The following is a 25,289-nucleotide window of genomic DNA, read 5'->3' on the forward strand; positions in this document are numbered from 1 at the left end:
CTCTTAAGCCCACCTTTCTTCATAATTTCAATACTCTGCCAAGGGAGCAATAGCCCATTCAGTGCCCTGGGTTCACCACCTATGAGTCATCCTTACATTTTCACTTGTGCCTTTACTCCAATATCCAATTACTTGAATATTTTATCAATTCTATCACTACAATATCTCTAATATCCATACCTTTCTCTCAGCTCACAGAATCTTATACCTACTAGATGGTGCATTCCATAAGAGCAGGAATGTGCAATACCTAAAAATCACATCTACCTTAGGGTCTATTACATGCTTAATTTCTGAATTTAAATGAATGATATGCCTGGATGTATCCTCACTCTCTAATACAGTGCCCTACATAAATTAGATAATACACATTTCTGGGGAGAAAGTCACTATTGACATGTAACATAATGTAACATTTTGATAACCGACTCTCATTTAGCAATGAAAAGTATAATAAATCCAGAGCCAATTAAAGCCACTTACCCTACCACAACAGACTTTTGGAAATAATGTAGATTTAATATGTGACCTAAATTTACCTAGATGAAAATACCTAGATGAAAAATAAAATAAATGTTGAAAAGACAGAAAATGCTATATTGTTTATATAATGTCTTTTTGGAATATGACACTATTATAACCATTCCTCCAATAACTAAGGGGAAAAACTAGCTTGTTTTCTATCATTTTAAAGATCCTACTTCAAACAATTTTCATTTTTATTCTAAGAAATTAAAAAAATTATACAAAAACATTCATTTTTTAATAAATTAAATCATAATGTGATTGAATACGAGGTTGGTCCTTAGTATTTAATTGGGCTCTTCAGAGAAATTTTTTTAGAAATTGAATACAAATGTATCTATTTTGTACACCTGGCTTTTCATATATACAGTTTTAAGTAATTTACAAATTTGATTATTAAAGTAACTCTTGTCCTGCCAGCTCAAATACCAAGAAATTATTTCCAGTCTAAAAGGTTTTTGTTACAGTTAGGAAACAATCTTTAAAATATATTTAAAAAATTTTATTATGTTTTTTACAAAACTCTACCCCAGAGAACCCTCCTTAAATTAAAAAAATAATGCAGCAAAACTAACCAACATCAATTCAGTCTGGCAAAATATGTAATATTCCAACTTCCTAGTACCGCACCTTGGCAAAAGGAGGTACAACAAAAACATATTTTAAAACTAATGTTACAGTACATAATTATTGCAGCCTAAAAAGATTAACTTATGAAATTTAACTCTTGCCCATTTTCATAAGCTTCCAGAGATTTAGGTGGTACAGTGGAAAGAGCTCAGGACTTTGAGTAAGGAAGTCTTGAATTTAAAATTGCTCTAAGACACTTAACTAGCTGTGGCCCTGAGCAAGTAACATGTCTCTATTAGTCTCAGTTTCTTCTACTGTAAAATAGGGACAAATAATAGCACCTACTTCCCAGAGTTGATATGAAGATAAAATGATATACTTTTAAAGACCTTTACAAATCTCAAAGCACTATATAAATTCTAGCTATTATTTTGTTATTATAATTAAGGAATTAGAGATTTTATATTTCAACTTTGCTATAATATATATTGGCTAAGATTTTTTTTAACATAAGTAAAACTATTCCCCAATCATTCCACTATGCTCACCATTTTGAGACGAATGAGATGAAAAGTCTATTCTCTGCTAGAAGCAGTTTTTTAAAACTCTGACCTTCTGTCTTAGAATTGATACTGAGTATTGGTTGGAAGGCAGAAGAGCAGTAAGGGCTAGACAATAGGGGTTAAGGGATTTGCCCAGAATCACAAAAGTGTCTGAGGGCATATTTAAACTCAGGACCTTCTGTCTCCAGGCCTGGCTCTCTATCCACTGGACCATCTACCTACCCTTGGAAGCATATATTTTAAAATAACAGCAAAGAGATCCTTCATGAAATTTTTGCTTCTCTGTCGAGAAAATTTTAAATTAAGGATTACTTCTCAGAAGTAAACACAAATAACTGACCAACATCTATTAACTACAACCTAATGAATATGAGGGGCTATATATATAAATAAAATATGTTTTTTTTAATGTGATGTCATTTCTAGCCCATGAATATAGTTTAATAAAATGTGATACTGGAGCACCCTCTGCTGGTTAACTAATGAAAAAAGCCAAATTAAAAGCAAACAAAAGTTACCAATCCAACCCCTAAATACAATTTATTATTAGAACAACAATATCCCCAGTAATCACTGAAGTAGTCAATAAGGAGAGCACAAAGAGGCACCTATAGATTAAATTCTTGCAAGTTACTAGCCAGTTTAAAAACTCCCAAACCTGGGGAACTTACTTGAGCTCTTACACCTACTCACCCCATAGTTATAAGCCCAAGGGCTGCATCCTAAAACATTAGGGAGTTTTCCCCATAAAAAGCCAAAATCTGTTTCCCTGTAATTGCCTTCCAGGGTCAAAAATAAGTTTAATCTCTCTGCCCCATAACAACATTTCAAATATTAAAAGACAATGATCGTATTACCCATAACTTTTATTCCTTGGAAACAAATAATAGAATGAAAAATGTTAAAATATTCACTGTGTTATGGCACTGTACTAAGATTCTATAAAACTATAAATTACCAAAAAATTATTTTGTGAAATAGGAACAGATATTTTTTGAATTTTGATACTGATCTTAGTGAAGGCAATAACAAAGGCTGAGTAACAAAACAATAGGCTATTACTGACAAATATAAAAGATGTAAAATGCCTAGAACTTGTACTCCTACATTTTTTAAAGGGTTGCAAGTGTTAAGTCCTATTAAGAGAGCTTTGTCAAGAAAAGCTACTAAGGAAAGGGTGAGGAAAATGGGCTAAGAGAGATGATAAAGAAAAAAGGGGGAAAGAAATTTTCTTTAAATAAAACATGCAAACTTGGTAAAAAATGATTTTAAAACTGAAAAATCAGATTAATTCAAAATGATCCTTTAAGTTTATCTCTCCTTTAAAGGGCAGATTTGTATTTCTGACTATCCTTAAATGAAGACTAGTTTTAATATGATTATCAATAATCTCAGTTTGAAAGTATTTACTTTTATGCAACCTTATTTGAATAAAGAGGCAAGGGGAAAGGGAGAGGAACCCAGAATGTCTTTTCCCCAGAATCACTGTTTCACTCCCAAAACAAATTCTCTTTCCTAACAAATTCACAAAGCTATAGTCAGTGAGCACTGAACTGAATGACAGTATATGTCAAGTAACAGTCCTTACACCTCTCCGTTTCAATTCCCTCAATACCCCTGCTATTCATCCTTCTGGGGTCATTTCCTTTATAGTAATACTATAATCCTAATGGTGGCTACTTGGCTGATGGATACCACCCTCTCCAACAATGATTACAATGTATAACCTAAAAGCTTTTTTTAAGGTCTTAAAAAACATTTTTAGGTTAAAATTTAACCTAAAGCAAAATACTTTCACTTATATTGTACTTTAGCAAGCTTCTGTCTTAAAAGGAAATTTCTCAAGTACAGAGAAAGAAAAGTGGGATTCATGTGCCAAAACAGTAATCATTCCTTGGCGTTTTCAAGAAGGATTTGGGAAACATTACTTATTTGAAGGGAAATGCTTAGCTAAGTTCCTAAATTCTTAAGATGAAGGGTAACCCTTTGCAAAACTTAGCTAAATTAAATTTAAATCACTGGTAACTAAAGGGGGAAAACCCTAAAGGAAAAAATCCTTAAGATTTATACACCTTTTTTTTTTTTCTATGAGATAATGGTTAACTTTGAAGAAGTTTACATATAAAATGATGACAACTATTATCCTATTCATGGCTAACCAAAGAGATAAAAAAAATAAAGCTATCAGATGTGCCAATCTCTTAAAAACCTAATTAATTTCATAATTAGCTTACTTAAAAAAAGAATTTTAGAAAGAATTTTCAGAGAGGATTAAACAGGAATGGACACATAGAAAAACTATCTTTTAGCCAAAGCCAAAGCCATTTTCTTGTGATACATGGCAGACATGGGACCAACTATTATATATCTGGGAGGAGACCAGACATCAGAAACAGACATATATAAGTAAAATGCTTTACAAATTTTAAAGTACTAAATCAATCAATTATTATTGAATGTAAATATTACATGTCTTAGAAAGAAAAGAGAGCAATTGGTTAAAATAAAATTCTGGATTACTAGTTAGTTAACACAGAAATTGATTTTATTAAATAAGAGACAGAACATTAGAGTGGGAAAAAACATATAGGACTTGGGAATTCCACTGAGGTCCTGTACTACCAATTTCAAAAGGTGGTTGCATGAAAAGTACTCTATAAATGTGAAAGCTGTTATTATAACATGTGTCTCCAATATCTTCCACTGTGTAAAATCTACTTTTTATTCACCATAAAGCAGTGAAATCACCAGGAGTAAGGAGGGGGTATTTGCTGACATATATGTCAACTGGGAGTGAACTGGCCAACTATTATCTCCTATGTCAACTGGATCAGCTTCAAGATTTACCTTCTGATCATGACTGATTGGAATGGGCTATGTTATAACTATATATATTCTCATGATAATTTAAGATTTAGCATGTCATTATTTTGAGGATCCATGATTTCACTGGTATGTGTTTGATCTTAATATTCATCTAATCTCCTTATTAGTCAAAATGAACTCTGAATTTAGCTAGTGTTCCTCATTAAAACAGTCTATTTCCATGTCTACAACATCAAAATAATGAATGCATACACATCCATACGTATCTATATCTATATTGTACACATATCTACATATACACATATCTATAACTAAGTTGTCTAACTATTTATTACATAAATAGTTCAGTATCAAGTTTTTCCCAACTCTCATTTCCCTCTGACCCAAACTTTGCAACTCATATTTTTTATTCTATTTCTCTTCCTAAACTATTAATTCATCATTAAATTGTTATTTCATTAATCATCATTAGTTAATTAATGTTAAATTATTACTTCATCAGAGAAAAAAGAAGCACATAAAAAGTGGCACAGACCTATCCAGCAAAACCCTGCTCTCTGTATCACTGGTTAACTGGTTAACCTAGCTGCTGCTAACATTTCACTTAATATCATAAGGAATAAATTGCCACAAGTATTTTTTCCTACCTCCTCGTCTTCAATCTCTATACTTGAAGGTAAAATCTACCAAAAACTTCTTTCATCTATGATGTTTGTAATCAGGGACATAAGAGCCATTCTTGGTCCAATCTGAGTAAAGTATTCTGTCTCTAACACAACAAAGGCAATACATCTTCCTTGATAATCAACCTCAAAGGTTAAGAACTTGTCAAAAAAACATTTCTTTTAATAACAAATTTTATGGTTTGTAGACATAATGTAAATAAATCTTTTGCAAACTAATACCTATATCACATCTTGAGTGAGCTAATTCCAGATAATTACTAGCTTCTATATAATACAGTACAAATAAAAAATATTTATTAAACCAAAAACTAACTTCTTTTCATTTGTCCCAAACAAATCTCAAGCTGGGGCAGCTAGATGGCACAATGCATAGAGGACTGGGGCCAGACCAAAAGCCTCATTTTCCCAAGTTGAAATCTGGCCAGACACTAGTTGTGTGTCCCTGGAGAAGTAATGTAACTCTTCCTCTCAATTTCCTCATCTTTAAAATGATCTGGAGAAAGAAATGGCAAACAATTTGAGTATTTTTGCCAAGAAAACCTTGAATGAGGTCACAAAAAAGTCATATCCAGGACTGAAAACAAAACAATGTCTCAAGCTACACATATTGGCAAAACAAAAATATTCAGAAATAGTCTCTCTCTGTCTTGGTTTCTTGTCTCTTCCTCTCCCCCATAAAAATCTTAGGAATTATCTGGGATACTCTGAAATCCACAGTTACATAACCTATAATATATCAGACACTAGACCTGAACCACCTGAATGCTCTCTTCTCTCCCCAGCTTTTTTGACAAATTATTCTCCTAAAATTTTATTCCTATCAGTCTGGTAACTTTTTCTAAGCCTCTATTGCTGGATCAATATTTATATCTCAATGTAACAAGGAAAAGATGAAATGACTGAGGAAACAAAGATCTGATCTTCTAACCATATTGATTGATTAAACAATGTATACCTATTGCCCAACAATATGGGACTAAGCCCTTTCCTCAGGTTAGGGCTGGATCCTGAATAAAGGGGGAGACAGACTTTTATACATTAAAAACAATTAATCAAATAAGATAATTAAAAGGAAACAATACAACATTAGGTAATCTGGTTTCTAATTAGATGATAAATTAGAGACTTTCCAAGTTGCGAGGAGAGTGAATGAACAGGTACAATTCCCTGAATTTAGGAGAAGAGGTATCCTACTCCTCCCAAATATCTGTATACAACCAAAGGAACATGGAAACAATAACTTACTGATCAGAACAGAGTCAATAAGAGATTATTTGAGATATACAATTATGAAAAAATTCCTTAAAGCAGTCTTAGGATCTAACTATGTTTCTGGTCAATATGACCTAAGTCCATGGTGGCAAACCTATGTAACATGTGGGGGGGGGGGGGGGGGGGAGCCTACACTCAGAGTCCTCTCTATGGGCACACACACCATCACCCCAGAACAGAATTCACCAGAGTTTGTTACTAGAAAGCTAGAGGGATGCAGGGCACCAGTCCTAAAATGTTCATCATCACTGACCTAGGTCCTTGGTTAAGGGTTTCTAAAAGGCAGGTGGTAGTGGTCCAGTTTCTGAGCCACAAAGGGCTAGGTTCTAACAATGCAATAGATTTTTCCCCCTCCCAATCCCCACAATAGAGTAAACTTTCCTCACTGGACAGAATCAAAACTAAGCCAATAACTGAAGAGAAAAGGAACTAAACTAGTTTCAGAATTGAGTAACAAGATGGAGTCAGTGAGGTTCATTCTAACAATTAAGTACTTACTGCCCTAATTCCCTCCACATTTTTTTTCCAAAATTTTCCAACACTAGACCCTAGCCCAGCTCTTTCCACTTCTCTTTTTTCTCTTAGGGATCTATTAACTCTGACAGGCTCAATTATCTTCTAGGAGAGAACTCCCAGAACTACATATCTATCCCCAATCACTCTGAAGCTCCCATCAATTGGCAACTGGATGATTCATGGGCACCTCAAAATCAACATGTACAAAACAAAATTTATTATCTTCACATCCTTCCCCTCACCCCCATAAACCCAGACCTCCTTCAACCCTCTTTTTTTTCTACTCTGAGAACAACTATCCTTCAAGATATCCTTGTTCATGTCTGAATCATCCTTGATTCTTCCCTGTCCTTCAACCAACATCAACAATCAGTTGCCAATTCTTTTCCTTAAAAAAAAAATAACAACAAAAAACCTTTATCCTATGTCTTAGAATTGATACTAAGTATTAGTTCCAAGGCAAAAGAGCAGTTGGGATTAAGTGACTTGCTCAGGTTCATGGCTAGGAAGCATCTGAGGCTAAATATGAACCTAGGATCTCCTGTCTCCAGGCCTGGCTCTCTTTCCAACAATCCACATAGTTGCCCCCACTGCCAATTCTTTTCTCTACCTCCATAACAACTCTGACATTCATCTCCTTTTCCCCATTTAGATACTACCATTCTGTTCATCATAACCTTTTTCTCATTTGAAAGTAGCCTTTTAATTAGACTCCCAGCTTTCAGCCTCTCCTCTAATTCATCCTCCACACAACTGTTTAAACATTCTTCCTAAGAAGTTTGATCATGCCATCCCCCTGCTCAAGAACTTTTTCCTCAAAAACCATTTTCCCTAGGGTAAACTACAAATTCCTCAGTTTGGGGATTTAAGTTCTTCACAATTTGGTTTCAATTTCATTTTCTAGGTTTATTGTACATATCCTGTTTCTCTCAAATTTAACTTTCTCTTCATCTATTGTCCATACCTAAACCTCATTTGATCATGACTACATGATTAGAAAATTAGATTCTAGGAGTAGCTGAGTGGTTCAATGAATTGAAATCCAGGCCTACAGATGGGAGGTCAATCTGGCCCCAGATACTTCCTAGCTGTGTGATCCTGGGCAAGTCACTTAACCTCCATTTCCTAGCCCTTACCACTCTTCTGCCTTAGAACCAATACACAGTATTAATTCTAAGATAGAAAGTAAGGGTTTAAAAAAAGGAAAGAAAAAAGAAAGATCCTCTAACTTTCTTTAACTTCTTTTTATCTTTCTTGAGGTACTACATAAATTCTTCTCTGGGTTCTGTTCACTTTGTTCTGAATTAGTTCATATGAATCTTCTCAAGTTTCTCTGAAACGGTTCCCTTGCTCATTCCTTACAATACAACAGTGTACCATCACACACATATATTACAACTTAAGTCATTTCTCAATTTATGGACATTCCTCTGTTTTCAATTCTTTGCCATCACAAAAAGAACTGCTATTAACATTTTTGCACATATGGGTCCTTTTCCTTTTTCTTTGATCTCTTTAAGGTACAGACATAGTAGTAAGTATTACTGGATCAAAGGTTATGCATAGTTATTAGCTTTTGGGACAGAGTTCCAAACTGCTTTCCAGAATGGCTGGAGGAGTTGACAGCTTTACTAACAAATGTATTAATGTGCCTGTTTTCCACAACCTTTTAGCATTTATTATTTTCTTTTTTTAATCAATCTTATGAGTCTAATGGGTATGAGGTAGAACCTCAGAATTTTAAAATGTGCATGTCTCTATTATTTAGAGTTCTTTTTTCCCTAAGCTTGGATATCTTCCTCTGAAAACTGCCTGTTAATATGCTTTGGCCATTTATCAATTGAGGAATGACTCTTATTCTAATAAATTTTAATCAATTCTCAACGCATTATCCTGCAAAGACTTTTCTCCCATTTACCTGCTTCTCTTCTCATTTTAGTTGTACCAATTTTTGCCTATGCAAAATGTTTGAATTTTATATAATCAAAATTGTTCATTTTACAATCTGTGATCTTTTTAATTTATTATTTTGTTATGAATTCTCCCCCTAGCTATAGATCCAACAAGTAATTTCTTCCTTGATCCTTTAATGTCATTTTTTATTTCTAAGTCATGTGCTCATTTCAAATTTATCTTGGTATACAGTATAAAACACTGCTCTATGCCTAGTTTCTGGCAGATTGCTTTCCAATTTCTCAACAGTTTGGCTAAAGATTGAGCTCTTGTCCCCAAAGCTAGGATCTCTGGGTTAATCAAACACTAGGCTACTGTGCTTGATTTCTTATACTGTGTACATAATCTGTTCTACTGATCAAACTCTGTCTTAATTAGTACCAAATTGTTTTGATGGTAACTGCTTTGCAGAATAGTTTGAGATCTAGCACTTCTAGAACCCCTTCTTTCCCAGATTTTTCATTAATTCCTTTGATATTCTTGATCTTTTGTTCCTTCAGATGAATTATTATAAAATTTCCTAGCTATATAAAGTAATCCTTTAGTAGTCTGATTGGTATGATACTGAATAAGTAAATTAATTTAGACATCATTTTTATTATGTTGCTTGGCTTACTTATAAGTGATGAAAATTTCTCTAATTATTAAGATTTGTTTTCCTTTTTTTTTTTTTAAACTCTTATCCTCCATCTTAGAATCAATACTATGTATTGTTCCAAGGTAAGAATGGTAAATGACTTGCCTGGGGTCATATATTTAGGAAGTGTCTGAGACCAGATTTGAACCCAGGATCTCCTGTCTCTGTGCAAAGAGTGTTTTGTAGTGGTATTCATATAGTTCCTAAGTGTGTCTTGATAGATATATGTACTTTACCAAACCTGAAACTAATCTGCTATTTTTCTGGCCACATTATGAATTTACCCCTAATTTTCTTATTCATTTCCTGTTTTAGCAGAAAAGTCATCCCTTTCCTTACCAAAATGGACTCCTCCTTCCTGGACTATTGATCACAACTTCCACTCTGTCACAAACACCTATAATCTAGTCTTGCCAATGCTACTTTCCTTCCTACAAACAGGCTTAATTCTCCTTTATCCTTTAAATAAAAACATCTTCTTTCAACCTTTTAATCCTCTTTTTTAAATAGTATCCAATCATTCCTTCCTCAAATGTCAAATTTCTAAAAAATTTTCTCTACACTTAGTACCTATTTACTCCCTTACCACTCATTCATTCCTTAACTCATTCCAAATTGAACTCTGATTTTTTGAAAGTTACCAATAACCTCCATATTGCCTAAATTAATTGTCTCTGACTAGCTCTTATTGTCATTAATTACCCCTTCTTGACTGTCTTCTTTCTTCCTTTTATTTCTATGACCCTGCACTCTACTGGTTCTCCTTATGCTTATCTTGCATTCGTAGTAAGTTAATTTTTATTTTCAAATTATAGTTAAAACTCTAAAGACCACATGGGTCTCAGAAATAAGAGCACTTACCTAATGATTTGTGAGTCTTATATTTCATAAGTTCTGAGAGAACAAAACAGACTTGGAAAAGCTGACTTAAATTCATTATGCCAGGTTCTCATTTCCTTTTCATCAAAATACAAAGAAGACTAGGATAGTAAACATTAATATTCTAGGTGCTTTAAAATTTAAGCTGTATACAACTATGAACAGCAAGAGCTATTTCAAGGAAGGCAACAAAAATTAATTGTTGCTACCAAAGAAGGAACTAGTATAAGATTTAGCTCAGGAATAGAGGCAGGGCCTCCATTTCTCTCAATCCTTCCTTTCCCTCTTTCAGGAATCTTCATTTTCTCATTCTAAATGTAATGTTTTTTTTCCCCCATTGAACCATGATGCCTCTTCCATAAATCAACTGAGAGAATTCTAATATTTTGTTAAGGAAAATTTTTGACATATATAAATATATATGGACAGAATATCAGAGACTTACATTATTGCCACTAAACACTGGGTTTTCACTAAGAATAAAATTTTTTTTACCAAATCATTTTTACATTTGGAAGAAACAAGTAAATTCTCTGTTAAAAACAGATAAAAAAAACAGGCACTCTTCAAAATACAACAGTTAGCTAAATGTGGCTATTAGCCAAAAAATGTCTTCTGCTTCAGGGCAGTTATATTTTTTACCATCTCAGAGTCAAGATAAAATTTACATAAGATCCAATCAATATAATAGTAGAACTGGAAATTATAAAAGCCAAACAGGATTTTTCTTCCCATGAATTTTCACTATAATGGAATTTTAGCTGGACCTACAGAAAAACTATTAGCAAATATTACCACAATAGGTGTCATATAAACATAAATTTAGGGTTGGAATTGTATAATTGAAAATGTTACCCTAAAAAAGAACTACACTTCCTGGGAGTCCACTGACTTCCTGTCTTTACATACTTCCTATAGACAGAGGATATTAGCAAGTGGGCAGTCCTCTTGGGCCTCTTTCTTGGGCTTGCAGCCAGCATGGTGGTAGTGGTAAGCTAAGCAGGGGATTTTGAAATGGCTAATCAACTATGAGCACGTGGTCTTTATTTTGTATTCTCTTTATTCCTTGATTTCTAATAATCATTAATAAATCTCCTAAAATATAACATTTTAATATTTGAGATTTAATTTGAACTTTTACAGTGATGGCAACCACTTGAAGAAAAGAATTCTAAAAATTGTTTTAAAATAGACTAGATACATTTTTTTCAGATGCATTTCTCCTACCTGGCTCACCACCTGCTCCTGACAGTTTGTTTGTTGTTTTTTGTTTTTGTTTTTGTTTCCCTATTTTTTGCCAGTTGCCCTCCCTACTGGCTACTACTAGTTTGAGGAACTTAGCCTGTGACTCTTGCCGATGAAGAGATAAGCCACTTCTCTTGCCCATCTGCTTGAGCCCATATTCCTCAGTTCCTCCCTGCTGCCTCTGGCATGGCTGTTGCTGATACTGCCTGCTCCTACTCCTGAATCCTCCTCCTGATCTCAAGCCCCAGCCCCTGTCCTGTTGGGCTGCTGGTAGCTATAGCTGTGTCTTCAGAATCACAAACTAGTTGATAAAAACTGGGGTGTATTTTCCTTAGGCAATGATCAGCCTTCTAACTCCCATTCTATGTGGCTGGGAAAACTAGCGTTTTACCTCAGGGGGGTAGGGAGGAAGGAAGTTACTCTTCCAAAGAGGAAGTAAATTACAAGCATGGTTCATTCTATTAAAGAGCAATGTATTACCTATTTCAAACAGCTTTTAGCTTTAGGATATTTTTTTCATGAGTGCACTAATCCTTTCACTTATCTTGCCTAAGATTCAGGGGAGAAAACTCATCTCCCTACAACCCTTTGCCATTTGGGCCTGTTCAGTCTCTAAGATTCATCCAATTTGGGATTCCTCCTCACCATGTTCAGTGAGAAATTCTCCCTCACTATGGGAGAGCCAAAAAAATCTGACAAAAGGAATCTGGATGGATAGAGAAAGGAAATTTAAAGAGACTGGAGGTGAAAATTTTAAACCTTTTCAGACCACAATGTTTTATGAAAGTCTCTGTATTTTATTGTATTTTGTTGATTGTCTGCTTTAAGATTTAATTTTGTTGTTTTAAGTTCATATATTAATGTATTCAATACTATTCTGTTACACTGAATCAGTTTAATCTACTGTGTTTTAGCTACTGATATATTCTGTTACCTTTCCCCTATAACTATGCTGAATAAATATTATTGAATAAGCCCATATAAAAATAGCTTTTTCTTCCATTTTGGTTTTGTAAATTGTCACACAGATGATGGATGGTCTCTGTCAACCTGGTTAACAACCTTTGATTTAATTTAATCAACTAAATATCTCAAATTGATTTTAAGGGGTCTTTAGATAAGATTTAAAAATTTTTTTTCAACAACTTTGATCATTTTGCCTATCTCTGAGTTATTTGTAACAAGAGGTAAAGGGTCCATTTTAGTAGCTGAAGTGAAGTACAATTATAATCCCTACCTCCCCTATTTATAAAAATGTGAATGGATGGGACATAATAATCTTGTACCAAAGGAGCTGGGAAGTTGATCCCAGGGCATGGTACCCCTGAATGGCTCCCAGGAGGTAGTATCTCTCATTTATAACTCTTCAGTTTAATTTACTTCCACCAGAACAATCTAGATTTCTTAGTAATGTTCTAGACCCAAATAAGTTTTACTTTGTTTAAAAATATCTCAACCAAGGTTGAAAGATTTACTACACCTGAAAAAACTGTGACAAGTATTCATTAGCTTTAAATGTCATACAGCAGACTCATGTAAAATATGATAGTGGATTTGTTTGCTATTGTCATTAAATGGTCTATTATAACTTTGGGGATTTTGATACTTCTTGAATGTGCATTACCTGTTGTACTATTGTTCTTTATAAAAACTGTTACTTTGTAAACAGTGGATCATGGTCAAGTTTGAAAAGGAAATGGATCTCATTTTGGGGTGAGAAACCTTTGTATTCTACCTTTCCCTAGCTGACACAGTGTGTCAATGATTGTAAGCTATATATTTTTGATTTTTAAAACTTTTTTATTATTGTTTTGCTTGCATGTGAAATATGCTATTTCATTTTTATTTTTTTAGCTCCTTTTTGTATTTGAAGCACATATCACCAGTACTGAGAAGATTTTCTTTATCTTTTTTGATTTTGCAGTAATATAAGTTTAAAATACATTTGCTGTAATATTAATGCATACCCAAAAGGCTTTAGGCTATAAAAATGATGCCATTGATTGTTTAAAAACATTTATGGGACTTTGTTTAATGATTCTGTCTGATTCCAGAAGAAGGGAATACAAAGAGAGCCATTGCACAGTGCCAAAGAAGCACAAAGCTACTTGCATAGTGCCAACAGAGCACAAGGTCAAAGAGACCAAACCAATCCCACATGGATTGATGACATTTTGTGCAAAGAGAACAAGGACTTAATCATGTGTGAGACTTGAGGTTGCGGCTGTTTAACATATATTAAATGCAGGTCTTCCTTGTACCACACATTCTATATTTAATACACGACATCGATTATTCTGGTTCCATCCTGGCTCCCATTTGCTCCTATAATCTAGTCCCTTTTCTCTCTTATAGTATGACAACTCCCTGTAGTCTTGGCTGTAAATGGGTAACTGAAATATTACTGCATTTTTGTTCTACAGACTTGTGGGATAGAAATTACTTTAATTGGGCCCTGATTCAAGGACCTGTTATAGGTTTATTTTTCCTTTACTTAGAATTTTTACACATAAGACTTTGATAGTCTATATTTCATGCACAAATTATTTTCTCTTTTATTTGGATTTTATTGGATGTTTTTGATTTCTCTTGCCAATTGATTCATATACCTCATAACTCAGCCATGCAGTCCTAAGTGCTCCCTGTGTTTTTCAAAACCCTCTTCAGGAGGTAATGTAGTACTATTATTGTTATTCTAAATTGCAAAATTTAAATTCTTTCTGAGAATAATTTTAGAATAAGAAAGTGAACTGTTTGGAGAAGGCACCATTAAGATGCCTGCACAGACCACATGCTGCATCAGAAGATTCAGAGTGAACTTTGGGATGTGGTGATTTGAACGGTGTGGGGTTGAAAATGTGTTTTGTATGTATACTCTTATGTTGAAGGGGACTTCCCCCTAACTGGCTTTTTGTCAATGCTCCTAGCAATCATTGGTTTTGTTCTCTTTTCCTTTTCTCTCCCAATTATTGTAATTTCAAAGTTGATTATGTTTACAAGATCCATTGGAGAGAGAGTAGTCTTCCACAGATCTCAGGGGGTGGAGAATGCATAATTGAAAATCCATTATCCTAAAAAAGAACTACATTTCCTGGGAACCCATTAACTTCCTGTCATTACATACTTCCTGTAGACAGAGGATACTCTTGGGTTTGCAGCCAGCATGGTGGTGGTGGTAAGCTAAGCACAGGGATTTTAAAATGGCTAATCAGCCATGGGCATGTGGTCTTTATTTTGTATCCTCTTTATTCCTTGATTTCTAATAATCATTAATAAATCTCCTAAAATATAACACTTTAATATTTGAGATTTAATTTGAACTTTTACAGAATGGACCTCTGATTTCATTGCTTCAGGAATCTCTCAATAAGGAACTTCTACCAATGCATAGAAGCAACATCTGTGCAATGTCTTAGAAAGTAGCCTAGGACTTTTAAGAAATAAAGGGTTTTTTCAGCAGATTTCAGAGGCAGGACTTGAACCTATGTCTTCCTAACTTCAAGATTACCTCTCTATCCAGGGCACCACACTGACACTCATAAACAGAAGTACAAATAAAAATATACTGCCCAATTAAAATCATTCCTTAAAATTTTATTTACTTGCCTACTCAGCCACACACATTCCAATAGAAAGTGGATCTTTTCCATTAAGAATGACTAAGATTTTAAAAATAAAGGATACACAATGTAATTCAAATAAATTCACTCACCATTTCAAGGGTGTGCCTTCATATTCAAACCATATCTCACTAATGTCTTCTTGTCTCATAACCTTCTGAAAGTGCTTTTTCACTTTGTCAGTAACCAACGTCAAGTAACTTACTCTTGGTAAAAGCAACTGAAATGAAAATTTTTAGAACCATATTTTATTTAATTTTTTCAAAAGCACTAACTAGGTCTCTGAAGTCTAACGTAAAGAAAAATCATTCCACTTTATTTCTTCATATAATTTTAAACATGCCTACCACTACTATTTGCAGACAATAAAGAGCTATTGCTTTAAACTTTTTAAAATTTCTGAGTTATTCTCTAGATAAAATTTATACTTTAGACAATTACACTACAGAAATTATCTACAGAAAATATTCTGATACAAAGCAGTGGAATTGGGCTGCTTCAATTTCCTAGTATAAAAATCAGAAATTCAATCAATCAAAAGGAATTTATTAATCTACTACTATGTGCAACCAGGCACACTGATCTGAACCAGTAACAGATCTCAAAGTTATTTTCCCCCCAAACAAATAAAAACACAATTTAGTTAATAGCAAATAATTTCAAACAGAAGGTCTCCCCCAAGAACTACTGAAATTTAATATGGCTCACATCAGCTAAATAAACTAAGTGGAAAAATACTGTTCTGATACTCAATATGAAGTTATCAGTACTTTGTCAACAAATCAAGAACATTTACCAAGTGTCCACTTCATATTAGATATAAATATTTTAGAGAGGATACAAAAAAATAAGAGATGGTATGTCTTAAAACTAAAGTACAACCGAGTATATTAAAAAAATATATGTGTGTGTGTGTGTGTGTGTGTGTGTGTGTATGTGTGTGTATGTATAAGAAAAAGAAAATACTGAGGAATAGAAAAGCAGGCAGAAGCTAATAAAAACCCAAAATCCAGACTTAGGGATTGGAAATTAATATACTTTGCATAAGCAGTAGTTATGAGTGCATTTGAGAAATGACTTAATGAAAACAATATTTAAAAAAACTATTCCAGATAATTGAACCCAATGAAACAGATGAAAGAGAGGCAGAAAAAAGGTGGGGGGAGTCAAGGGCTAAGATGGTGGAGTAGAATATTCCAATACACTAATATACCAACAATACTCTATCAAGCTCTTCCTCCAAACAAACCTAGAAAAGGTACCACAATGAATCCAGATGGAAAATCCAAGAAAAAAGTCAGGAGTCATTTTTTCCAGCCCAGTTAGCATAGGGAGATATAGAGATCTGTGGGCACTGGGAATGGAGGTTGCCAATGGAGGCTAAGAGGAGCACTCCAAGGAAAAGAGGGATGTTGTGGGCCAGGGCAAGAGTAGGTCTCAGATCCATACCAAGATACCACAATGGGGACAGATACTAAATGGCAGCATTATTATGTACAACCCAGTTGTAGGTCACAGATCTAGGGAGAACTAAAGAGGATTCATGAGTTACCAAAGGGGCTTTCTAGGGCAGTGTTGGCAAATTTTTTCAGAAATGGGGTACCCAAACTGTACCATCAAGCTGCCTGTGAGCTCCCCATATTATCCCAGATAGCAGAGGGAGGAAGTACTCCCAGTAGTTTGCTGGACAGAGGGGCAGCCCATGAAAAAAATGTCCTCAGGTAGTGTGGAGAGGGGGAAACAGAGCAGCCCCTTTCATGCCACCCAGGCATGTGTGCCAACATGGAGTAAGTAAGTAAGGAGTGATGATGGACCATAGGCAGTATACTGAGAAAGGTGCAAGTTTAGAAACAACCAGTATCAACATGGCTAAAATCCTAGGAGCAGAGCAGGGTCTCAGTGCCAGCTTCTGGCCCAAGTCTAACATTTGCAGAAGAATAAGCTTGGCAAGAATCCCAGATGAAAGGGGAGCCTGAAGTTCTGTCACTCTGAACCAGCAGAAGTTCCTGATGGCTAATACTGGCTAAGTACAGCAGCAGTTACTGTTGCTCAGACCAAAGGTTAGATCAAGACCTTGCAGAGCTCAGACCAAGGGATAGCAGTAATTATTTTGTTCTGGATCAGAATCTGGGGGAGGGGAGCACTAAAAACTTGCAGGTCACCAATCTGAGTGGTACCTGAGAGCCTAGAGTAACATTCAATATTCAATATCCCAAGAAAGCTACAGGTCTGGTCCAGACATTCCCTCTAAAAGTACAGAGAACATAGCTCTAATTTAAAGTTAGGAAGTAGTCTGGATGAATGAACAATTTTAAAAAGAATCCCATTATAAAAAGCCTCATTATGGTGAAAGAGATGCTTAAGACACAAATCCAGAACAGAATGACTCCAAAACATCTACAAGGAAAGCCTCAAAGAAAAAAAAAATCAGGGCACAGATTCAACTAGAATTCCTGAAAAGATAAAGTTAAAAAAAAAATTTAAACAGCTAAATGTTTTTTTTTTTAATAAATTAAGAGTTCTAGAGGAAAAAAACACAAAAGAAATGAGAATCATGGAATAAAGAATTAGAAAGATAATTATCAGTTTTGCCCAAGCAACAAAAAGACTGAAAAAAATGGAAGAAAATATAAGACATCTCATAGTAAAAACAACTGCCCTGAAGAAAAAAAAAATTGAGGGGGACAAAAATTAAGTCACTGTACTTCCTGAAAGCCTTGACCCAAAAAAAGCCTAGATGTTACATTTCAAGAAATCTTCAAAGGAAACTCCAAAGATGTCTTAGAACCAGGAGGCAAAATTAAAAAAAAAAATAGGATTAACTAGTTACTTCGTGTAAGAAACCCCTCAAATGAAAACTACCAGGAACATTATAAACAAAATCCAGAGCTTCCACATCAAAGAAAACATAGTGCAAACAGCCAAAAAGAAGAATTCAAGTACAAAAGAATCATGGTTAGGAGCATACATAAATTAAAATCCACTACTATACAGGAGCAGAGAGTTTGAAACATAATATTCTATATAGCAAAGGAAAATGGGCTTATAGGCAATAATAACTTGAAAAATAAATAACTTAGAAAAAAGTCTAGGAACTCCTAAAGTTACCTAAATAAAACTAATAAAACTAATTTCAATTTAGTCATAATTCAGAATTTCTGCTATTGGTTTCTTTCTTTAAGAAAGACATTGGGTATAGACCTCACATAGCTATGGGCAGGAGATATACCAAAAAAAAAATATATATATATATACATATATATATAAAAGTAATTACAAAAGATAAAATATATAGCTTCAATTAAACAAAACTTCTGAAAACACAAAATTAATGCACTTTGGATAAGAAGGGAAGCAGTCAAATGGGAAAGACTCTTTGTATCAAATTTCTCTGATATGGGTAACCAAGATATAGGAATAATTAGCACATATATGCGATATATAAATAATCAGCAGAGATATAGATATAAATACAAAAATCATTCCTCCATAGATAAATGATGAAAGGATATGAACACTTCTCAAAAATTGCAAGCTTTTATCAACCATATGAACATTCCAAATTATTAAGAGCAATGAAAATCAAGACGTTCCTTAAGTTTTACCTCATACTCTTAAAAACTGGCAGACATCACAAAAAGCGGCAAAAATCAATGTTAAAAGAGTTATGGGAAGATAAATACAGTAGTAAATTATTGCTGAGGACATGAATCAGTAGGAAAAGAAAGGGAAGTGTTGTAAAGGATTAGCTTTGGAATAGATTTTCCCCCCTCCTATTTGTTAAATGGGATGATTTTCTATCATTGGGTGAATGGGAGGCATACTGGGAGAAAACTAGTCTTATGTTAAAAAAAAGATAGAAATCAATAAAAACATATTTTTAAAAAAGAAATTGATGATTGGAAGGAAATCTTTTCAATCCTAGAAGGTCAAAAAAGGAACTGAGTAGTTATAGTTGAAAATCAAGAGATTCTTACTCTGCAATGATAACCCCAAACTATAATTTAATTAAAAAATACTTCTTTGTTCAATATTACTACTGTTACCTTAAGTTGTCTTCGGATAGAGAGAGATGTCCAGGTGCACTTTGGGGCAGGGGTGGGGGTGGGAGTACTAGAGACTATGCCATTTTATACATTTCTTTGTCTGGGCTAGAAAACACTTAATTTATAATGTTAAGTTAATAAAAAGTGTTTCTGGCAGACTCATGCCTAAAATTTAGAGTACAATATGTGCATGTATATATGTGTTTTGTTTGTTTTTAGTGACAGTACCATTAACATACTTACATAATAAGGTTCTGCTTCTCTTTCAGTTATCTCATCCTGATAGAGTGTAAAACAGGTTGGTATTCGTCCAAACCACACATCCCGAAGCACATCTTTGTCATCTGTCATTCTTCCAGTGGATAAGGCAGCACATATAGGCTAAATTTTTTCTTTGATCAAAGATACTCTGAAAACAAAGTAAAGAGAGTAATTGAGCCAAATCTCTACAGAGATATTTTAAAACATCAAGCAAAAAAAGAATAAAGTTCATAAGAAGAATATTAATGTCATAGAAGTTATTCTCTTCTAAATCTAAGGACATCAATATATTTTTTTAAGTTGAAAATTTTCATTGCTGAATTTGCTATTATTTGCTTAAAGAGATAAAAAGTGTAAATAACCCAGTGTTGTGCTCCAAAAGTTGCTTAACTTCTCTGGGCCTCTTTTCTTCATCTATAAAATTAAGGATGTTGGAATAAATGGCTTTTCAGATCCTTTCCAGCTCTAACTCTATAATCTATAGCATCTACAGCATCTAGAAGTTAAGTGACTTGCCAACAGCGTCAAGAGCTATTTTAATTGTCTCAGGCTGTATCTGAAATCAGGTCTTCCTGACTTTAGGGCCAGTGTTCAAGTTACCTTATCCCTCCTGATCTCCCTGCAACCTGGCACTGTTGATCACCCATTCCTAAAGGATAATTTTAATCCCCATAGCTTTTCTGATAATGCTATCTATTGATTCTCCCTCTTGACCCTTCTCAGCCTCCTTTGTCACATTACATTCATATTTTGCCTAACTATGAGTGCACCATACAATGGGGCTGTTTTGAGCCTTCACAACTTTCTTTATATTCTTTTAATGACCTCAAAAGCTCACATAGGTTCCATTATTGTTTCTATGCAGATTATTCTCAAATGATATATCTGAATCCTATCCTATCTCCTTCTTGAGCTCCAATTAACCCCAGAAGCCTGCTTACCCCTGGATATGCCTGTGTCCCTATGACCCCTTTCTTTGATTGGTGTGTTTCTGCCAGAAATCACCTTGAAGGGAAGTGCCCAGGCCACTTTCAAAGCCTTACTTCCTTCCTGGCTCTGCTTCTGATACTCTCCAGACTTCTTTTTACCTTACCCCCAATATAGGTACCATCTCTCTTGCTACCAGCATGCTGTCTTCTTCCATGAGAATGTAAGTGCTGTGAGAGCATAGGCTTGCTTTTTTTTTTTCATGTAATGTATTCCCCAAACTTAGTACAGTGTCTGACACACAGAAAGTGCTTGCTAAATACTTTATCTGAGGTTTACTTCATAGGGGGAAAAAAAGAGGACATTTGTTCAAAGTTTCCTCTACTCCCCCTTATTTCATTTCATTCAAATGCCTTCTGGCACTATTTCCTCTTTCACTAGTCTTACACCAAGAAATGATCCTTCTCATTGCTAACACTAAACCCTCTATGTGAACAAGTGATCCTATTCTAATCTATGCCCATGTCTCTTCTAACTTCCAAAAACCCTTATTTGATCAGTCCATCCAGCTAGCTATAAGTCCTATATCTCTCCTTCCTTTGTGGCTAAACTTTGTAAGAAAGAAATTTACAATTGATGACTCCACTTTCATTATTCTCATTCTTTTCTTATTTCTCTGCAGTATGGCTTCTTCCTTCATCATTCAACTGATACTTTTTATTCCATAAGTTACTAATGATCTCTCAATTGCCAAATCTGACAATCATTTTCTTAGTTTTTATCCTTCTTGACCTCTCTGCAGCCTTTGATAGGGTCAATTACCCTCTCTTCTCCTAGATAATATCTTTCTAAGTTTTCATGACACTGTTAGCTCCTGGTTCTTCTCCTACCTGTTTGACCACTGTCTCCAATCCTGGATCTTCATCCCAGGCATGCCCACTAATCATGTCCCTCCTAGTTCTTGCCTAGGCCCTCTTTTCTCCCTCTAAACTATTTTACTTGAGCTCATCAGCTCTCGTGGATTCAGTTTTCATCATTATGTAGAGGACTCCCAGATCTACTTTTCCAAATGTAACCTCTCTCCCAACTTCTAGTTTCACATCTTTAAAATGTCTAAAATTTAATCATTATCTTTCTCCCCAAGCTCTCCCCTCATCCTAAATTGCTATTACACTCAAGAATATCACCATCCTCCTAATCATGAAAGCACGATACCTAGGAATCATCCATTCCTCAATCTCAAAATTTTACCTTCATCTCTCACTTATTTCCCCTTCTCTCTTGTGACTCTGCCATACCAGTGTGGGTCCAGACCCTTAACACGTCACATCTAGACTTACTGCAATAGTATATTAAATAATCCTGAAGCTTTCTACTAGTCTGTCCAACCCTAAAGAACCAAAATTTGGATGTGACCATGCCACTTTATATCCCAATGTCTCCTTATCCTCTACAGAACAGAATAGAAAATCATCCCTTTGGCTCTTAAAATCCTTCAAAACCTGACCCCTTCCTGCCTTTCCAGTCTTCTTATACTTATGTCCTCCACAGACTCTTCTATCTGGTGATAATGGCCTCCTAGCTGTTTCTCCAACAAGAAATTCTATCTTAAAACTCCCAAGTGTTTTCACTGACTATCCTCCACCCTTGGAAAGTTCTCCCTCCTCATGGCTGTCTCCTAGCTATCCCAGCTTCAAGTTTCAACTAAAGGAAGAATGATCCTAGGCTAGTCATTTAACCTCTTTGCCTCAGTCGCCTCATCTGTAAATCCCATCTTCTACAAGAATACTTCTTAGACATTAATCTTAATGCCTGTCTTCTGAGACTACCCCCAATTTATATATGTGTTTATATGATTGCTACACATTTCAACTATTAGACTGTTTTTTGCTTATTTTTAGCCCCCTATACCACTTAGCACAGTGCCCATCACACAGTAGACACTTAAACAATGCTAGATCACTTGGCTTAATGAACTCTCCTCCTGGAACAATTACCCAAAACTCTGTACTTAGTCATTTATCAATGCTCAGCCTAGATACAAAATATCATTTGGATTTCCCATGCAGCTCTAAATTTATTATCCTAAGTAGAGCCATGCAAAAGTGGAATGATCTTTAGTGGGTTTCCCCTCACATGGGTTCTTCAAAGGATAAAGGGCTGGACAGATCATTCGTATGCAATGCTTGATTTTTCTTTAATATGGGCTGTACCCTCAAATTCTGTATGCCTAGAGGTTTTTAACTCTTCCTGGAGTTATTGGGTGAGGTAAATGTATTCAGATTTGGTTAAAAGTCCTTCAGGGGAATCCTCAGGGCCCCGGGGAAAACCAAGACAAAAACGCAAGTTTTTCCAAAGATCCTTGGCATCCAGAAATGATCCAGTTTCTAGTACTACTAACGAATCAAAAAAAAAAAATTCCAGGGGTGTGGCCCCATTCCCCACGGGGTGTGAAGGGAATGAGATGGGGCTGTGCAAGGTTTAAGGAGTTGTTCTATGCATTAGGTCTAGAAATGCACCGAGGGTATCCAGGATTCTGGCAAGGGGTTTCCTCACCTTAAAGTGCAGCTACAAAACCAGCAGGGGCAAAGAACATACCTGCCCCTGCCACGCCCTCCAGGAGCGTGTCCTACAACTAACCTCACCCTGGCCTCTGGGAAGGTCCCATAGGTACCCTTCAAGGCCCATGAGAGGGATTCGGTGGCGCACCTACTATCCGCCCCCCTCCAGTAGCTACCCACTTGGGCACTCCCAGGCCATGACCCCCGTCAGTGTTCCTCACTTCCCTCTCCGCATTTCCCCTCCGGGACACTCCCCCTTCGCCTCAGTCCCGCAGTACCCCCGGCTCCGAAGAGAGGGAAGCACCGCTTTCCTTCTCTTTTCTCTGCCCCGCCCCCTCTTCCGTATCTCCCTCCCTCCCTCCCTCCGCCCCTCCTCCCCTCACCGAGAATGACTTCGGTCGGGTCAGAAAAGGAAAACCCGGGGTACGGGAACACAGCAGCGGAGAAAGAGACAGTTACCTGAGACTCTGCCCGGTAAGGGCTCGAACAGGTGCGGGAGGTGGGGAGCCCCCCCCTCCCACCGGGTGCCACTTCCGTACTTGGGCCCTCCCGGAAACTCCGAGGTTCACACCGGCAAGGCGACTGTCCCAACCAGTCAGGCCCTCACTGCGGCTTCAGTTCACTGTGGCGCCGAGAGATGACGTCAGTGGACCACGTGGCCTGCCGGTTGATTTACACGCTAGAGGCGGGGCGGAGCTGAGAGCCCCCCCAGACCACAGTCCCTGGAGGGCATCCAAGCCTGGGGATACTTTTTCCTTTTCGGTCGCTGTGGGCGAACTACACTTTGGGCCACCTAATCGCCTTCATTCTGTGGATTCGACCGGGTCTCAGTTTTACCGCTAAGTGTAGGAAATACCCTCCCGGAAGCCTTGGGCTCCCCCCTATCCCCTCTGCCCTCTCGCATAAGGACTCATTCCTAGGGGCTGAAAGTTGGGAAACTCCCTCGTGGACTGGGAAAAAAAGTGAAGTCATGAGCTCGCTTCCCTTAGAAGCTTGGATCTCATTAAGGTCATTACGCCTGTGCATCTGTATATGTATATACCTGTTAGAGAAGGACCCAAAGTCCTGACAGGTTACATTTCTAAATTATATTTTGTGATCCTTGTTCATCCTTCATTTCAAAGAGGACCAATGGCATAACCAAGGATATCATGACTGGTGATTGACTCTGCGGAAGTGCTAGTCCTCCCAAAATACCCAGATGTTTTCTGAGGAACTGAGATGTTAAGTGACTTGACCTTGGTCACACAGCTAGTATTTGTCAGGGATGGTATTTACTCAGGCTTCTATTGCCAATAGATGACAGAAGTGGAGCTTGGTCCAAGACCTTCCTAAATGCTAAACTTTGTCCACACTGTTCCCCAAAATGCATACACAGACCAAAAATAAAAATAATGGTCCCTGCCTTCAAGGAGCATGCATTTACTTTAATACAGTCCTTGCTTGACATCTTATTTCATTTAATCCTCACAATGGCCCGATGAGTATACAACCTAATGGCTAGAAAATAGGGAACTCCAGGTGCTGAAAATTACCACTGGAGAAGCATTGATCATAGCCCTGTAAATTAGTCTCTACAGTTTGCTGGAGAACTTGAGATGTTATGGGACTTGCTCTTGTTCATCCAACCAGTATATGTCAGAGACAGAATTTTATCCCAAGCCTTGGCTTGCAAGATCATTTCTCCATATTACCATTTTTTTAAACTCTTATCTTCCATCTTAGAATTGTATTGGTTCCAAGGCATTAGAGTGGTGGTAATGGGGTTGAGTGAATTGCCCAGTCACACTGGTAAGGTCAAACTAGAACCCAGGACCTCCCATCTCTAGGTCTAGCTCTCAATCCACTGAGGCATCTGGCCCACCCACCTCCTACCCTACCCCACCCCCTTATATTTCAAATGTATTTGATCCCAATATCAAAAAAGAAAGGGGCATTAATACAAACACTGATTTTGACACTATAGCTTTAAAAAAAAAAAACCTTTACCTTCCATTTTAGAATCAATACTTTGTATTAATTCTAAAGCAGAAGAAAGGAAAGAGCTAGGTAATAGGGGAGGGGGTAACTGAATGGCCCAGGGTCACATAGCTAGAAATGTCTAAGGTCAGATTAGAACCCAAACCTGGCTCTCAATCCACTGAGACACCTAGCTGCCCCTGGATACCATAGCTTTTGCAGCTAGGTGGTATAGTAGATAGT

At 36.2% G+C, this 25,289-nt stretch overlaps 1 protein-coding gene across 3 annotated transcripts in view; it reads right to left on the minus strand.

The window, feature by feature from the left end:
- ATG5 (autophagy related 5) overlaps nt 1-23,737 on the minus strand; it is a 195,572-nt gene extending 171,835 nt beyond the window's left edge. For 2 of the 3 annotated variants that reach the window (XM_056818630.1, XM_001368079.5), the window contains exons 1-3: nt 23,547-23,737; nt 19,582-19,747; nt 15,385-15,512 (exon numbers count right to left, since the gene is read on the minus strand). In XM_056818630.1, coding sequence (XP_056674608.1) covers nt 15,385-15,512; nt 19,582-19,689 — 236 coding nt within the window. In that variant the 5' untranslated portion in view covers nt 19,690-19,747; nt 23,547-23,737. The remainder of the gene's footprint in view (nt 1-15,384; nt 15,513-19,581; nt 19,748-23,546) is intronic. The other variant, XM_056818631.1, reaches the window with a different exon arrangement.
- Nucleotides 23,738-25,289: the final 1,552 nt, after the last annotated feature.

This window comes from Monodelphis domestica, chromosome 2 (genome assembly GCF_027887165.1).
Source record: "Monodelphis domestica isolate mMonDom1 chromosome 2, mMonDom1.pri, whole genome shotgun sequence".
NCBI lineage: Eukaryota > Metazoa > Chordata > Mammalia > Didelphimorphia > Didelphidae > Monodelphis > Monodelphis domestica.